Raw genomic sequence first — 17789 nt, 5'->3', positions numbered from 1 at the left:
GTGGCAGTTGAGCATCTGACTGTGAGCTCAGGTCATGATCTCACGGTTCGTGAGTTCGAGCCCCGCGTTGGGCTCTGTGCTGATGGCTGGGAGCCCGGAGCCGGCTTCGGATTCTGTCACCCCCTGTCTCTCTGCCCCTCCCCTACTCGCTCTCTGTCTCTCTGTCTCTCTCTCTCAAAAATTAATAAATGTTAAAATAAATAAATAAAAATTAAAAAAAATAAAAAGGCCGCGCTGTTACATGATGTGCCCTGGTCTGGAATAGCAGGCGATAATGAGAATACCGGAAGAGAGTTCCGATTGCCCTTTGCAGTTTAGGGTTTTCCTCTTGTAGGCCTTTATGTGGGGCCTCCTGAGGTTTCCAGCAAATTCTGGGACCTTAAAAACTGGATGTGGGGGGGAAATAGCGACCTGAGCCTTCATTTAGGAAAACTCTGCCCCGTTGATTTATCTCCTTGGGCAGACGGTGTTCCTTAGGGCTTTTCCTTTGTGCATGAGGAGTGACATCCAGTTGTGGTTTTGTGCCTTCAGGATTCATACAAGTTCACACGGTTGCCCAGACTCAATGACCTTTTGCATTAAAGAGTATTAATGTGGCCTTCTGGGCTTTTGTGGGGCCCTCTCTGCCTGGGCCAGAGCCCTTCCCAATCCCCTTTTATTTTTTTAAAGGGTTAAGAACATTTTTTTAAGTTTGTTTATTTATTTATTTTGAGAGAGAGAGAGAGACAGCATAAGTGGGAGAGGGGCAGAGAGAGGTGGGGAGAGAGAGAGAAAATCTCAAGCAGGCTCCAAGCTGTCAGTACAGAGCCTGACGCGGGGGTTTGAACCCACAAAGCCGCAAGATCGTGACCTGAGCCAAAACCAAGAGTCGGACGCTTTAACTGACTGAAGCTACCCAGGCACCCTCCTTCTGGATCCTCTTTCAAAGTCCAGTCATATGGGTGGTCAGGGTCCAGCTTTGCCCTTGTAAAGACTTCCAGGCCCTAGTGCCTCAGGGCAGGGCCTCAGATATCTCAAGATGAGATGGTCATAGCGTTTTGAATATAAAATTCAGTTAAGTTGGGCATATTCCTACTTCGGGTAGTTCCTTCCTGAGGTATATTTTTATGCTTGTATTTTTTTTAAAAAAAATTTTAGTGTTTATTTTTTAAATTTTTTTTTTTCCAACGTTTATTTATTTTTGGGACAGAGAGAGACAGAGCATGAACGGGGGAGGGGCAGAGAGAGAGGGAGACACAGAATCAGAAACAGGCTCCAGGCTCTGAGCCATCAGCCCAGAGCCCGACGCGGGGCTCGAACTCACGGACCGCGAGATCGTGACCTGAGCTGAAGTCGGACGCTTAACCGACTGCGCCACCCAGGCGCCCCTTTTAGTGTTTATTTTTGAGAGAGAGAGAGAGAAAGAGAGCAGGGGAGGGGCAGAGAGAGAGGGAGACAGATGATCCGAAGCAGGCTCTGTGCTGAGATCAGAGAACCCGACTTGGGACTCAAACTCGCTAACCATGAGATCATACCTGAGCCGAAGTTGGACACTTACCCGACTGAGCCACCCAGGCGCCCCTTGCCTGTATTTTTAGAGTTTCTTTCTAATTGCAAAAGCCACATGTTCATATTAGAACATTTAAGAAATATGGTCAAGAAAATGCAAATAACCTGTGATCTGACTATGTGAGATATCCATTAATAATTTGGCACATGTCTTTGTCTATATATATATATATATATATATATATACAGCTGACCCTTGAACAATGTGGTATGAACTGCACGGGTCCACTTACACACGAATTTTTTTGATAAGAACAGTCCAGTACTGGAAATGTGTTTTCTCTTCCTTATGATTTTCTTAACATTTTCTTTCCTCTAGCTTTATTTATATATAGTACTATATAGTACTATATACTACTAGTATATAGTAGTATATTATATTACTATATATAGTAGTATATATATCCTACTATATAGTGTAGGATACAAATAATGTACAATATATGTGTGAGTTGACTACTCACGTTTTTGCTATTCTGGTCAACAGGAGGCTATTAGCGGTTAAGTTTCAGGTGAGTCAAAAGCTATATGTGGATTTTTGGCTGCACGGACCCCTCAGCCCTGCATTATTCAAGTGTCAACTGGGTATCAGATCTGTTCCGGAATGTCTTATATGCCATATACTCTTTGGAAGTCTATGTGTGCCTTTAGCCATCTGTCATAGATGTTCTCCATGCTGATAGCTGTATACTTTTATAGCATATTTAATGTCAAGAAGGACGTCCTAAATGGCATCATACATATCACAGAGTCCTCACCTATCAAAGTTTGTTTGCTTTTAATGTTTCTTTTTTTTTTTAATGTTTTTATTCATTTTTGAGAGAGAGAGACAGAGCCCAGTGGGGAAGGGGCAGGGAGAGGGGCAGAGAATCCGAAACAGGCTCCAGGCTCTGAGCTGTCAGCATAGGGCCTGACATGGGCCTCAAACTCACGAACCGTGAGATCATGACCTGAGCCAAAGTCGGACGCCCAACCGACTGAGCCACCCAGCGCCCCTGCTTTTAAAATTTCTATCATAGGCTTTTCTGGCAATCTGATGGCGTTTTGCAGACTAGGTGGGGTTTTTTCCTACTTTTTAAAAAAAAAATTGTAATGAAACATATGACACAGTTGAAAGGGCATGAAGGATAATACAATGATATGATAATATGATATCTCCACGCCCCCAGCCTCATACATAAAACATTACAAAGGCGGTTTAACCTCTTTGTTTCCTACCCCCCACCCCCACTTTTCCTCTCCCAGCCTCCCCACCACCACGGAGGTGACTGTTACTCTGAATCACATGTAGTTTTCAGCATCTTGGTGCCCATAGTGCCTGTGTATCAGGATCCACATTTCTAGAAGTTTCTTCTCAGGACCTCATCTCTGTCCCACTCAAAAGTCCTGAGCCTCCACCAATGAGAAGAGCATTCATGTGGATGAGCATGCCTTTGGCTTTTCTGGGCTCGTACTTGTCTGTTGCCCCTTCGGCCTCAGGCAGACCAGCGGGGAAGCACAGCACCGTTCCTAGTGACATGTCGGCCACATGCTGCCCATCTCGAGTGTAAGCGGGTCCTTAACGAGACAGGAGAGCAGAGAAAGAGCTGGTGACGGAATGGTTAGCAGGGGCAAGTTGGTGGGGGGGGGGGGCTCCAGCAAAGAGCCATATGAGGAGAGGGTGCATGCTGGCTGGAGACCCCAGAGAGGCACCCGAGGCCCTCTTTGAGACAACTTGCAAGTCTTCCCATAATTGAACTGTGGTCCTGAGTTTTTTCCTCCGCTGCCTGGGAGACACCCCTGTGCGTGCCCTCTGCTCTATCCGTCATCCTCTGGCCACTGCTTGGACTGCCTCCGTCCCCAGGTGCCCCTGTCCTGCTACGTCCACCAGGATCCTCCCGGCCTTCCCGCCTCCCCTAGCTCCTGATGCACCAGTGGCCGTGGCTTTGGCCGGGTGCTCAGCCTCCTTGCTGTGTCTGGGCATCTGGGCATCCGCCCCAGCAGCTGTTTGGGACCCAGGCCCCCATCACTTCCGTGCACTTTCCCACAATGCTCAGTGTGGTGTAGACTTTCAGGAGAGGGTCGGTACTTGATTTGTCTTTGCAGTTTCCATAGCTAGGGTCTTTGTCCCCGTGAGTCATTTTTGTAGCAAAAGACAAAACTCCAGCTCCCTGGTCTGTACTGCTTCTTCAGTGGGTCTTCCTATCCCAGAATTTCTCCTTCGTGGGAAAGGTGCTGACACCCCGTCTTCCTCCCCTCTAACCCGGGAACCCCTCGCTTGGCCTGTTACAGTCCGTCAGCCCTGAAATCCCCACCTACCCACCTACCCACCCTAGCCGACCACACTGCCCCTCACCCGGGGCCCCTTCGGGACTTGGGCGTGGCCCCCAGTTCTGTGGTCAGATGTTGCGTCAACTTCCCTGATGGTGGTGTCCCGTGGGCGCCCACTGATGAGCACGGCCTCCTGTCACCTAGACCTTAGGTGGGGGGTGTGGAGCAGTCCCATCCCAGAGCCATGACTCGACCCAGTGTCAGGCCCGGTTCTTGATAGGGAGCTGGGCCACACTGCTGGAGCCCCCCAGGCTGGCACCCTGAGCCCCCTTCTTTCTTGTCCTGCTTGCTTTCACTGCTCCTTTCACCCCGTGCTAAAACTGATAGACCTTTTCCAGGCTAGAGGCTCTGGTGCTGAATGAGGTAGACCCGTCATGGAGCTCCTGGTCTAGCATAGTAATTCTCAGCCCTGCTGAGCGCTTTGTAAAAATGCGGGTGTCCATGCACCCTGACAGTTTTGTGTGGTAACCCCTCATTAGAGTCGAGGCATCCGGAGGTTGTTACAGGCGCAGTGTTGCGTCCAACACCCGGCCAAGAACACAGGCTACCTGCCTCGGTCCGTTTGGGCTGTTGTAACAAACTACCAGAGACGGGCTGGCTTATAAACAAGAGAAAGTTATAGTTCTCGCAGCTCTATAGGCTGGGAAGTCCAAGATCACGGTGCTGGCAGATTCAGCCTCTGCGGGAGGGACCACTTCCTGGTTCGCAGACGGCCATCTTCTCGCTGTGTCCTCACATGGCAGAAGGGGTGAGGGAGCTCTCAGCAGTCACTATAAGGGCGCTAAGGCCCAGGCGCAAGGGCTCCACCCTAGTGACCTGACCACCTCCCCGAGGCCCCACCTCCCAATAGCACACACTGAGGGTTAGGAATTTGGGAGACACATTCGGTCCCTTGTTGTGCCCTGTGCTGAGCACTCTCTCTCAAGCTGGCCCCCTGCCCGTCCGTCCAGCCTCCCCTCTGCCTACCCTGGATTCCACTGTGCCGATTTTCTCACCAGCCCCCAGACGGGCCGGGCTCACTCTCACCTTTTTGTCTTTACCTATGCCCCTCCTCTGGCCAGAATCCCTCTCCTCCCTCAGGACTACCTGGCATGTCTTAGGACCACCCTTAAGCCTCACCTCTTGAGAGGCGTCTGGGTGGCACAGTCAGTTAAGCATCCAACTTCGGCTCAGGTCATGATTTCGCAGTTCGTGGGTTCGAGCCCTGCGTCAGGTTCTGTGCTGACAGCTCAGAGCCTGGAGCCTGCTTCGGATTCTGTGTCTGCCTCTCTCTCTGCCCCTCCCCCACTCATGTTCTCGCTCTCTCTCTCTCTCTCTCTCTCTCAAAAATAAACTTTAAAAAAAAAAAAAAAAAACCTCATCTCTTGAAACCTCTCTGGTTCCCTGGCTAGTTGGTACCTATTCCTCTGTGCTCTCTCAACACAGCTGTCTTCTAGCATCGTTAGCCCCCAAGAGACCAAGGGCCTACTGGGACAGAGACCTTGTTTGATACCTGAATCCATAGCAGTGAGCACTGGAGCATGGGCTGAGCACCGAGTAGGCCCCTGGCGAAGACTGGTCATTGAGACCCTGCATAGGCCTGGACACCGCCCGCTTTCCTTCTGCTTGGACAGGCACACGGGCCCCAGTAGACGCTGGTGGCACTTTGGGTCTGCTGTTGGCTCCACCGGAGGTGTTCACAGCTAGAGCAAAATGCAGAGCACCCACGAGCGTACGAAAGGACGGGATGGCAAACTGGGAGGGCACGTTGGGTCAGAAAGCAAGTCAGAGATCCGAAGGCCATGGTTCACAGTTGCTTTTGGATTCACAAGAACCAAATGTAGATTACCAGTGCTTCCTAACAATAGTATTGGTAAGAGAATAAAATAAAACGATTCTAGTTTAAACAGTAGCCAGTGACATTCAGAGCTGCAGACCTTGATCTGGAAAAACTGAGCTGTGGGGTGTGAAGCCCGTTAGTAAAACTTCGCAAAGGCCCAAGGTGTTGCTGGGAAATTTTAACGTAGACCAAACGGGAATGGGCGAGTCAAATCCTAACTGTAGTATTTACATAGGAAAGAACAGATTCAGTGAAAACCACGTCACTGAGATGAAAGCAGAAAGATCATTAGGAACAACCTAACTGTCTACTGGGGAAAATCATTTACTTTTCCACAGGAAAACTCATTGTCCACAAGTATCCATCGGTGTTGGCGTGATTCTGAACAGAGTCCACGTGTTGTTGGGATGAGACTGTCCTGTCTGTGTGAGTGTGTGTGTGTGTGTGTGTGTGTGTGTGTGTGTGTGTGTGTGTTTAGCTGCTGCTTCCAGGTGACCATCTCCACCACGGGGCGTCAGAACCGACAGAATCCCTGGCCCAGCCCTGACCCCTTTCCTCTTTCTCACAGGGCGCGGTGCCCAAAGGAAACGCCACTAAAGAATTCATCGAAAGTTTACAGCTGAAGCCCGGGCAGGTGGTGTACAAGTGTCCCAAATGCTGCAGCATTAAGCCTGACCGAGCCCACCACTGCAGGTACGCGTGCGCCCCGACCCCCTCCTCCCGACCTGGGCTCGCTTCCTCCCCTCCCCCACCTCTCACCTGCTCTGGAGTAGCACCCCCCACCCCACCCCGCCACCTGCTTCCGGAGTGGGTGCCGTCAGCAACAAGACTTCTGGACGTCCCCTGCTCTGGGCAGGGAATGGCCACTGTGACTCTCCCTCCCCATCTCCGTGAGCTCACTAGATGGAAAAGGACGTTTGGTTTGGGCTCAAGACACCTGTCCTGAGACTTGACTCTCCCACAGCTGATGAAGCACCCTGCCCTGACAGTCAAGCGCCCTTGACTGTCTCCGCCCGTTTCCGGATCTGTACAATTGAGGGGGTTTCTCCTCTTCCTACCTCACGGCTTTATTAATTAAGGGCACAGGAGACAAAGCTTTAGAAAATCATTCTGTGAGTGTCTAATACTTGACACACTTAAGAGGTGGGCCCCATTCGCTTAAATTTTAGCAAAGGGGTTGTCCTTGAATGAAGGCTTCTCTTTAAAACAAAACTTCGGGCCCCTGGGTGGCTCAGTCAGTTGAGCGTCTGACTTCGGTTCAGGTCACGGTCTCACGGTTCATGAGTTCAAGCCCCACGTTGCAGAGCCTGCTTTGGATCCTCTGTCCCCCTCTCTCTCTGCCCTTCCCCAGCTTGTGCTCTCTCTCAAAAATAAGTTAACTTGAAAAAAAAAAAAAAAAGGAAAAAACTTCTAGGGGCTCCTGGGTGGTTTGGTTGGTTGTCTGCTGTCGATCTCCGGTCTTGATCTCGGGGTCGTGAGTTCGAGCCCCAAGTTGGAAGCCGCACTGAGCATGAAGCCTACTTGGGGAAAAAACAAAAACAAAGCAAAACAAAACAAACAAACACCACACAACAACCTTCTAGAGGTTGTGACAATTGTAGAATTCGGCCCCGAGAGCCATCTCCCCATCTCCTCTGTGGTGATTTTTCCCTTTGGTTTTCAGATTTCTTCATTGTTTTGAGTCTTCTCAACAAGAAGACATCTAGCTGAAAACTGCATTTTATCATTACAGGGGAACTTTAAATGATAAATTACAGAAATACAAACGTGTCATTTGGTCCCTTTTTCGGACTGGTGTGTGTTTGGGGCGGGAGGGTCGCACCGAGGTCGCACAGCTGGTGAGTACCAGAGAGAGGATTGGCTCCCAGTGTTTGTGGCTCTGGTTGGGGGGCTCTTTCCACTAGAATTCCAGTTTGGGGGGGGGGGGGAATCATGTGACCTGATGTAATCGTACGGGTGTTTCTCTGTCAGAGAGGTGGCGACCTCCCCAACAAGCTGGCACCTCTTGAGCATGAGGGCCAAGGAGCTTGGTCATTGCTGTCTCCTGTGGGGTGTTGGGCGGTTTGGAGAAGCTAAGTGTCTTTGCGCAGAGCCCAGCGTGGGCCGGTCACTTTACCTCTGAGATCTGTGACGGGGGCACCCGTCTAGCCTTTTCTGCCATCCGAGGCTTGGGAAGCCAGCTGTTTTCATCACCTGAATCAAAAGGCCCAGCTTGCTCGTGTGGTTCCTCAGGCCGTGACTCCAGGCGGCCCGGTGTGGTGGAACCGGCTCCGGCCTTGGCGTTGGAAGGCCAGCCGTGTCCCCGCCACACGTGTCCCCAGACCGTGGACCAGGCAGCACATCGCTCTGAGGCTGGCTCTGTCCCCCGTAAAGGGACTTGCTGCCCCCGGCTTGTGGGGGTTGAGTCTGGATAACGGAGTCAGCTCGCTGTCCAAGCAGAAGCCGTTTATGGGTGGAGGCAGGTGCGGGCACTGGGGGTGCGCAGGGTTTATAGAAACACGGAGCTGCGACCTTTGTAGAAGAGGACGTTCGGTGACCACAGTGGTTCTTTCTCTTTCCTCCCTGGGCCCTCGGCTGCCTCCCCTGCCTGGCATTTTCCTCACCGCCGCCTCCTCGCCTCTCTCGCCAGGATGATCCGAGGGAGGTATTCTTGAGTGCTAGTAAACAAATCAGCTTGAGCAAAACAAGAGCCGCTGACTCAGATGAACTCTGGTGAGGCTGTCTGTGTGTGCCCTGCCCCTGCGTCAGGAAGCGTGTGCGACGGCTGCTCGTCTGTGAGGGCCCGTGGTGGCCCGGGCCATCTGGGGACCCGCGGTTTGGGATACGCACGATCTCCAGCCCGCCAGACGCAGCCGGGTTTTGCCTGGGCCGGGAGGCCCGCTGCCTGGCTCAAGAGTTGTGGTCAGTCTCCCTGCTCAGGGGAAGGTGCGTGTCCACGTCCGTGAGCGCGCACCCAGCTCTTTGGTTCCTGACCCCCCAACAAACAGAGCCCGTGGAATTTAAAACTGGCCCCCTTCCCTGAGCTCTGGTGGGTACCACAGACGCTTCCTGACCCTGGACGTGTAGATGCTCCTTCCAGCCCGGTGGTGGGTAGGTGGGTCTTCTTTCCACGGAGGGGCACTCTGGAACCCCAGGCTGCTTTCATCCCGGCGCTGAGGACCACGGAGGCATGTGGAAACCCCATAGGGAGCCGTTCACGCTAACGTGGACAGCCAGGGTGTTGGACTCATGCAATAGGTTCCTCTTGCACGAGGAGGAGGCGGAGACCTGTGACCCTGGCAAAGCCTCACACCCCTCCACACACCCCTCACCCCCACACGCACATAACATGCTGAGGCTGGGACGGTCACGGACTGCTCAGGGCCCCCGTCTCTCTCTCGTGGTTATTATGACTGCCGATAAAACTTACACAGCAGTAGTATTGTTTTAAAAGCATTTGACCTGCATCATCGCTAACCTTGGGAGATCGGGTCGGGGCCAATCCTGCAGAGGGTGGTTCGGAGAAGCTGAGTTTCTCTGCCCGGAGCCCAGCACGGAGATCTGAGAGCAGCGTTCTAAGTCCGCTACGCTGGACTGCCCTACGCGAAGTTGTTGCGGAGCTGGGACCGGGATGCGGTAGATGCCTTTTTGCATCTTTCCTCCTGTCCTGCTGGGCGTCCCATTCTGATGTGGTGGGGCCACTTCCCAGGCTAGCTCTTTCCCATCTGTGACATCAGGACCTGCACTCAGCCGACCCTTGCTTGGTAAGCGCCTCTGCAGGGAGAGACACAGGCCCTCACGGACACAGCTGTGTCTCCATGGCGGGCCATCACCCAGGCCAGGCAGGGGCCTCAGCCAGCTCCTCTCGGGCTGAATGCCAAGGGCCCTCGGACCTCGCCAGAGAAGGAACACAGGCAAGAAGGAGCCTGAGGGCATGGAGCCCGTGAGCTTGTTGGGCTCCATCAGGCATCTGACGGAAGTGCTTCGGGGCGTGAAAAATGGCAGGGAACCTGGAGGAAGAGGGAAGGAGAGGCATTGCCGTCTTCTGGAACATTGATGTAAAAACACGGAAGGGCTCAGGAAACCCCGAAGGCAGGAACGTCAAAAAATACCTCCATCGAAGACGTTTCGTCTCTCCAGTGACTGTTAGCGCAGGTTGAGGACCAGCTGCCAGGCCCTGGTGCCTGTGCCCCAGGAGCTCGCTCGCCCGCAGCGTCTCGCACAGGGGGCACAAAATGGTGCCCAAGAGGAGTCCCAGGAGGGGGCTGGTGCGCTCAGTGCGGAAAGAGCAGCGAGGAGCCCCAGAGAGAAGAGGTTCTGCCGGGTGGCAAGCCTGGGTAAAGGGCCCCCTGCCTGCCTTGTCTGGGGAGGGGACCCCGCAGAGCCCCCGGCCCACCCAGCCACGGGGAATGGGAAGAGGGCTGGCTCTGAGGCGACCGATACCCCAGTGAAGTGCCCAGGGTTGTGGGAGGCCGCGTTTTTTTCTTCCTCCTGACAGATGGCACCTGAGGCGAAGCAGCTGGGCGGCCCCGGGCAGGCCTTGCCCTTGTTCTCCAGGCCCCAAGTGCAGAACCGTTCAGGCTGCTAGTTTTGAGAGCCGTGGGTGAGACGGCCCCTGATCAGGGCCATGTTCATGGATGGACTCCCCCCACCCACACGTGCCACCTCCTGGCCCCAGAGCCTGCCTCTGAGCAACTGCGCCAGCCGGGGAAGAGGGACCACCTCGGCATTCCGTGTCTCCGCGGGCAGGAAGCTCGGAGCCTGGCACTCAGGGCCACCTTCTGTAGCCCAGCTGCCGTGCTCACTTGTCCTGCTCCCTGGAGGAGGAGGAGTGTTCTGGTGTGGCCTCCCAGGGACACATAACCCGTTGTGAAACTCACTTCTTGGGGCGCACGCGGGGTCTCTTGAGAAGCTGGGAGGAGAGCAAAGGACAGATGTGACAGCTCGTTGAAACCCTGGGCAGCTTTCGGAGGATGTAAGGCCACTTGACCCCTCCGTGCTGCTGAGCAAACACTGCCTCAGAGCACCTACCGGAAGCCCCTTGGAGAAGGTGGCGGTGGCACTGAGCCACCAGGCGCCCCTCCCCTCGGGAGTTTGGGCCCCAGATTGGAAGGGAGCTAAGACCCCAGCGCTGAGGAAGGACTTGCAAGGTGGCCCCATGAAGGGAACGTGGGGCCTGGTGGCTGCGGCCCAGGATGCAGGGAGCAGCTCATTCTTCACTGTCTACTTGTCTGTACTTTGAAACTTGTCTACTAGAGGAGGCGCCCGGGTGGCTCCGTCGGTTCAGTGTCCGACTTCGGCTCAGGTCATGATCTCACAGTTCGTGAGTCCGAACCCCGCGTCAGGCTCTCTGCTGTCAGCGCAGAGCCTGCTTCGGATCCTCTGTCCCCCTCTCTTTCTGCCCCTCCCCCACTTGCACACACATGCTCTCTCAAAAATAAACATTTTGAAAATTATTAAACTTGTATACTGGGAACAAGTGTTAGCTAATGAAGTATACATTATACATATTCACATGTATGTTTGTAATTGGAAACACGTGCATAGAGAGAGATGGGTTTATATCCCTGACTTTATATCCCTCCAGGTCCCTTTCGTGCCTCCTTCTTCTCTGCTCTCCAGGCTCCCAGGGGGATTCTGGAGCTGGGCCAGCATCTCTAAGATGTGCCCATTTCCCCTGTATTAGGGAGGACCTTCAAGGTTGTGGAGAAGAACAAGGGTGGAAACTGACCAGGCCCCCACAATCTGTTGTCACCTTTTCCTTACAACACTTACTTCCCGTGGATGGGGAAGCTGAGGCCCCCAAGCTTGGCCAGCCTGACCAGGGTAGCTTAGCAGCCCCAGGTCTGCCTTGCCACCAAAGCTCACACTGTGCTTAGAAAAAGCCACACGTCCTCCTTGGGGTGCGGATGAGCCCGCAGCCCCGAGTTGGCCGTGGCTGTCCTTCAGAGTGGTCTGCACCTCCTGGCCTGGAGTGTGGGGAGCAGCTCACGTTCACACCCAGAAGAGCTCCTTCCCCGCTGTCCCTGCCCTGACTGTCGGCCAGCCAGAGCTCAGCAAGCGTGAGCTCCCCCCGTGTGACCCTGATGAGGGCCCTTCTGCCGGGCTCCACTTGCCACAGCCCACGGTGCGCTTGATGAAGAACCTGAGATAAAGTTAGCTGTGGAAACGAGTGGAAAGAGATGCTGGGGTGAACTGAGGGGCTTTCAAAAGAGAAAAACCTCTAATCATCTTATTTCCGAGTTTACCTTTACAGTATTTCAAACTGTGTGGAATAATACTCTCAAGGAAATGTCAAGGAGCCTATGTTAATAAATTGGGGACCAATTTCTCAGTCCCAAAATGAGCCCAATCACAAGGTAGTAATTTGCAAATTAGAGAGAGAGAGTGTGCACACAAGCACAAGTGGGGGCGCAGAAGGGGCAGAGAGAGAGGAAGAGGGAGAATCCCAAGCAGGTTCCATGCCGTCAGCTCAGAGCCCAATGTGGGGCTCGATCTCAGGAGCCACGAGATCATGAGCTGAGCCGAAGTTGGATGCTTTAACCAATTGAGCCACCCAGGCGCCCCAAATTAACAGGATTTCTGATCGACACTTAAGCTCAAATACATTCTGTTTTTTCAGCTAAGTGGATGCTGTCTTAGAGGTAAAAGGTTCTTGAAGGGGCCCTTCCTGCCACCCTGAGACATCCTGCACTTAAGCCCACTCTGTGCCCTTCCAGCGCCCTCGTCGGGCCACCCTCCCTGCTAGCGCCCGGCCCTTGGGGTTTTGGTCTTTGGGGGGGGGGGGGGGAGTTAGGAGCGGCTTCTTTCTATACCCACCCCAGCCTGTCCACTTTCAAAACTGTTTCTTTGCTCTGTCCCTCTCAATAAACCAGATCCCCAGCCCAGTTACCGCCAGAGAGCAGCTTCCGGCTCAGATCCCCTCAGTTCCATCCTGTGTCTGTGTTAAACAAGAGAAGGGGCCTTGTTGACAAATGACTGTCCCCTGTTTGGAATGACGTCACCCTGGGGGTCCTGACCCCACCTTCCAGGCCCCTTGCAACACACCCAGCAAGCGGGACACGGGGCAGAGCCCGAGGAGGCCCCAGCCGCGGAGTAGAGCTGGGGGGTGGGTTCTCTGCTCCCCTCGGGTCCCCGCCACCTTGAGGACACCACTAAAGGTCTGCCTTGTGGGTCCTTTCAGTGTTTGTAAGCGGTGTATTCGGAAGATGGACCACCACTGTCCCTGGGTCAATAACTGCGTCGGCGAGAACAACCAGAAGTACTTTGTCCTGTTTACAGTAAGTCAGCTTCCGAATCCCGCCCCACCCTCCGCCGAGCGATGGAGCGCTTTGGGCCTCCGAAAATTCTCGGCACGCAATGATGGTTTTTGCTGCTGTTCCAAATACCGCGTGGCCATGTAGGCCTGCGCCTTTCTGCCAAAGCACTCCTAGCTCAGCCACGGCCTGCTCGTAGGCCCTTCGCCTGAGCGTCTAGAACACGGGCTCAAGCGGGTTGGCTCTAAGCAAGGGCCTTGTTCCCGTCCCAAGCGTCCAGTCTGAGTAGCTAAACAAGGCAGTTCCGGTGATGACAACAAGCCCTCCCTCAGCTGCAGGTGGATAGAGGATAGTGTGAGGACTAGAGCACCTACTGGCAATCAGCACCTTGACTTTCCCAGTGAAGGGAAGCCACTGGCCCGGAGCGCCCCCGCCCACCCAGGGCCCTGGTCACGCCTGGTCACGGGCGCTCGTCCGTGCACTCCTGGTGAATAGCTGCTCGCCTCGGTCCCAGGCCTGGGGTGCCAGACCGGTAGGGCAATCAGCAGATGCCTCCCTGGCTCTCTCCTGGTCGACCCTCAGCCTGACTGAGTGTTCCGGAATGGGAGGTTCTGAGGGCCCCTGCCCCGGGAGCCTGCGCGGTCAGAAGGCTCTCACAACAGTGGCGTTTGCCCTGCTTTCCTGTTTCAGATGTACATAGCTCTCATTTCCTTGCACGCCCTCGTCATGGTGGGATTCCACTTTCTGCATTGCTTTGAAGAAGACTGGACAAGTGAGTATATGCCAGGGCCTCCCTCCCTGCCCCCCGGGGCAGTGTGTGACCCAGGCGGGGCGGGCTCTCGGTTTGTCTCACGGTGCCAGGGGCCAACCCCATTTTATCAGATCAGCAGCAAGCCTACGGACTGCCCAGGGAAGGGACAGCAGAGGCCCGAACCTCTCTTCATGAAATAAAGCAGCCCCTTAAAAGTTCCACAGGTAAAGTAGTGAGGCGGACAGACCGCATAGCCCGAGCGCGCCTGGGGGAAATGCAGACCCCCCCCCCTACCCCCCAGAAGCACGTCCCAGGGCGTGGGAGCCCTGCCAGGGAGAGGACCTTTGCTTCTGTGTCTTTAAGAAGAGGCACTTTAATCAAAAGTCATTTCCTTCCGATCTCCTGGAAATCCGTCTTGAACTTTGGGGTTGTTTTGTTTTGTTAGTGGTTGTCTTTTAACTGCATAATTCCCAATCTACGTAAAGATCCTAGAGCAAAGCTTCCCGCTTTAGAAGTACCCGTCTCACGGCGCAAACACCAAGGAAGGAGCTCCAACCAGACGACCGCATAAATCCTGAGGAAAAAGTAGATGCTGAAGGAAGTCAGTGCCGTTTTGTGATTTTTAAAGGAGAATAAAAAAATAAGAGATAAGGAAAAGAATTTTAAATAGGTGCTGGAGGAATTAAGAGAGGCCACATGCTGGGTGAGATCTCGCACACACACGGTCCGTGAGAGCAGAAACATCAGACGGGTCCCCGTTTTCATTCTCCCGTCTTCCAGAAGTTTCGCTCTTCCCGCACGTACTGTCTTCTCGGCTATCTTGCTGGTCCTGTTCCGCAGAACCAGGGAGCCCGTGGGAAGCGGGGGGATCTTTAGCTCCCAGCCGGCTGCAAAGAGACTTTCCCTGCCTCTGCCCGTGGTTTGTCATCCGCCGCCTTCCGCCCTCTGTGGCCCTGCCCCCTGCCCTGTCCGGCCCAGCCCCGCCTAGGGGAAGAGACCCCGCGAGTCTCCGTCTGTGCGCTGCCGTGACCAAGTACCATGGACTGGGTGGCCTAAGCATTTATCTCTCACCGTCTGGAGGCTGGGAAGTCCAGGATCAAGGTGCCGGCCGGTTCAGTTCCTGGTGCGGGCTGTCTACCTGGCTTGCAGACGGCCACCTTCTCCTGTGACCTCACACGGCAGAGAGAGGAAAGCAAGCTTTCTGGTGCCTCTTATACGGGCACTAACCCCACCGTGAGGGGCCCCTACCGTCACAACCTCGTCTAACCCTCAATACCTCCCCAAGTCCCCATCTCCAAATAATATCACCTGGGGGGTGGGGCTTCCAAATAGGAGTTTTGCAGGTGACACAATTCAGTCCATGTCCCCGTGTCCCCCAGTTTTCGTGACTACTGCATTTCTGGCGCCAGCCGGAGAGGGGTGGGTCAAGCTAGTAGATAGTGGGGAGAAGAGTAGGGGCATCCGCAGCATCCTGCGTAGCTGGGCAGGGCACCAGCACGTTCCTCGGTGAGCATTCTGAATGTACACGTATCCTGCCAGGCCCTGGGGATCCAGTCCAACTCCAGACGTGGCCTTGGCGACTTGACGGTGGAGTCTGACAAGGACGTTCTATCAACCCCATCGCTCCCCCTACCCCCCGCCGTCGGGCTAACAGACACAGGCAGTGATGAGAGTGACACTCGCCATCAATGAGGCAGAACGTCTCTGTCTTTGCCTCGCAGCTGGTAGGGGCCATTTCATTAATGCCTGCCAAGAGCCAGCGTGAGCAGTGCCTTATTTCAGCGTCACCACAAGCCCGCAGGGCGGGAGAGATGCTCCCGCTTAGCAGATGATGAAAGCTGGGGCTCACAGGGGTCGAGCAAGTCCCCAAGCTCACACAGCTAAGAAGAGGGCCGTGACTCAAGCGCCAGCCCGGAGCGGGCTCTTCCAGCCCCGCCTGGATGACTCCAGCGCCCTGGGTCCTCCCTGCATGTGCTTGATCGTCTGCAGTCAAGGTCCGTGACCAAAGAGGCTTGGGGCACCAGTTCCTGTGGCAGCTAAGGCTAGGAGGACCGTCCCCAAAGCGGAAGCCCGAGATTGGCCGTGCGTGACGGTCACCACCATCACTGCTCAGCCGTGGATGAGCGGCCTTGCGTCCAGCTTGTGCAAGAAGGGAGTGTCCCCAGAAGGAGGGCATTTGAGTTGATGTTGAGAGAAGGGTCGAGCGGTAGTTCCGCACGCCCTGGGTCTAGCTTCTGCCTCCCCCACTCCATTCGTAGTCCCCGGGGCCCACTCGGGAGGCCATGGGTGGAGGACATGCCGTGGCCCTGGGCTCTGCCGCCAGCTCCAGCCCCAGGGCAGCCCAGGTGGCTAACGAAGGAGCAAGGACCTCCGTCCGGGGAGCACCCGCCACGTGCTCACCCTGGGCCAGTGCCGAGCTGTGCAGATGCTCTCCCGTGCATTCCTGAGCGGACCGCCGAACCAGAGCTCAGAGAGCCCCGGCCTTGTGCCCACATTCTTTCGTTACCAGGCGCTGCTCCGAGGCTGGTCGTACCGCAGGGAGCCAGCGTCCCTTCCTCCTGGAGCCGGAGTTGTGCTGGGAAAGGCAGGCAGGAGGCAAGGGCGGGAAGAAACACGAGCGCACGGTGTGCGGGACGGGAAAGGCGCAGGAGCCACAACGGAGTCTCCGTGGCGGCATCTTAGTAGCAGCTCGTGGTGGGGAGTTTCTTCCAGGATCCTCACCCTGCTGCGTCTGCCTGACCGCAGAACCGGTGGCCTGCCCACCACCCGGCCTGGCACAGAGGCAGTAAGGGAAACGTCTGGAGGCATTGTTACGTCCCGAGAGAAACGTGAGGAGATCAAGGCATTTGGAGGAGATGTTCCTCACCCCCACCACCCATACGGTGCCCATTCCCAGGTTTGACCTCCCTTGCCCCTCCGCACCTTCCTGTGAGGGAGGCGGCAGGGTGGCTCAGAGGGGCACCGAATCCCCAGATTCCCTGAGTTCCCAAAGCCCAGGGAAGCCCGACCCTGCCAGGACCCCTCCAGCCAGGGAAACAGGCCTGAGCACCGGGGCAACAAGAAACGCGCACCACGACCCGGGGTGACAGGCCCAGGCGGCTGTCAGCGGGGGCAGGAGTCCCACGGTAGTGAGCACTGTCAGCTGGGACCCCCACCACCCAGTGTCTCCCCCAGGTGCCCCCGCTGAGGGAGATCTCACCGTCTCCCATAACACCTCTGCTTTTGTCTCCATTTGCGGGGGGCGCGGGGCGGCTTCCGAGTTAGACTTGGTTCAGACAGAGGATTCTGCTGTTGAAGACAGAGCAGTGAAACCTCGCTGCTGTACCGAGGAGGGAGCGGAGGCCTGGACAGTCAGCCTGGGCTCGGAGAGAGGTTGGGAGAGTGAACGCGCCAGGCGGCCCTCCAGTTGGACTGACCGTCTCAGTGATGCGGACGCTCCCGAGAAGGACGTTTCCCACAGGGCTTGTTTCACTCCCGGCTCGGGGCCAAGCCCGGCAGCCAGGCCGCCCCCTCATAAAACCTCGAGTCCCAGAACCACTTGAGTGATCCTCCAGATGTGCCCCTTCCGGTCACCCAGAAACAGACAGAGGGACCGGAACGTCCAGAAAATTCACAGCCAGACCAGAACCAGACTGAGGCCGCTCCACCTGTACAGCCCACGTTGTGCTGAGGAGAGGAGGGCCTCCCTGCCTTCATGCCTCAGCCCCGGGGGCCTTTCTGGGTCCTTCCATGTGCTTGGCACCAGGATATAGACACACTGGCTAGGAAAGAGAGTGAGCAAGGAACAGGGGTTAGGAGGGGCGGGATGGGCCCCGCCAGGCCAGAAGGAGCCGAGTCCCGCCGGGCCGAGCACTGTGAGCGGGCGGGGCGGGGGGGGGGGGCAGCAGCCCCAAGTCCCACATGCCCCTTTTCTTCCAGAGTGCAGCTCCTTCTCGCCACCCACCACGGTGATCCTCCTCATCCTGCTGTGCTTCGAGGGCCTTCTCTTCCTCATTTTCACATCAGTGATGTTTGGGACCCAGGTGCACTCCATCTGCACAGACGAAACGGTAAGCGGGCGGCCTGCCCACCAGCTCCAGCCCTGGGCTCAGGGCATGGGAGGGGCGGGGGTGTGGTCAGCTTGCAG

At 55.5% G+C, this 17789-nt stretch overlaps 1 protein-coding gene across 8 annotated transcripts in view; it reads left to right on the top strand.

Moving 5' to 3' along the window:
* The window catches only part of ZDHHC3 (zDHHC palmitoyltransferase 3), a 61782-nt gene that overhangs the window by 30076 nt on the left and 13917 nt on the right, over window positions 1-17789 (top strand). For 5 of the 8 annotated variants that reach the window (XM_040445088.1, XM_040445091.1, XM_040445085.1 and 2 more), the window contains exons 3-7: window positions 6246-6370; window positions 12840-12936; window positions 13603-13684; window positions 13795-13887; window positions 17582-17712. In XM_040445088.1, the coding sequence (XP_040301022.1) occupies window positions 6246-6370; window positions 12840-12936; window positions 13603-13684; window positions 13795-13887; window positions 17582-17712 (528 nt within the window). The remainder of the gene's footprint in view (window positions 1-6245; window positions 6371-12839; window positions 12937-13602; window positions 13685-13794; window positions 13888-17581; window positions 17713-17789) is intronic. The other 3 variants (XM_040445090.1, XM_040445092.1, XM_040445089.1) reach the window with 1 other exon arrangement.

This window comes from Herpailurus yagouaroundi, unplaced genomic scaffold (assembly GCF_014898765.1).
Source record: "Herpailurus yagouaroundi ecotype Mexico unplaced genomic scaffold, PumYag 193, whole genome shotgun sequence".
NCBI lineage: Eukaryota > Metazoa > Chordata > Mammalia > Carnivora > Felidae > Herpailurus > Herpailurus yagouaroundi.
This window is presented reverse-complemented; position numbering and strand designations above follow the sequence as displayed.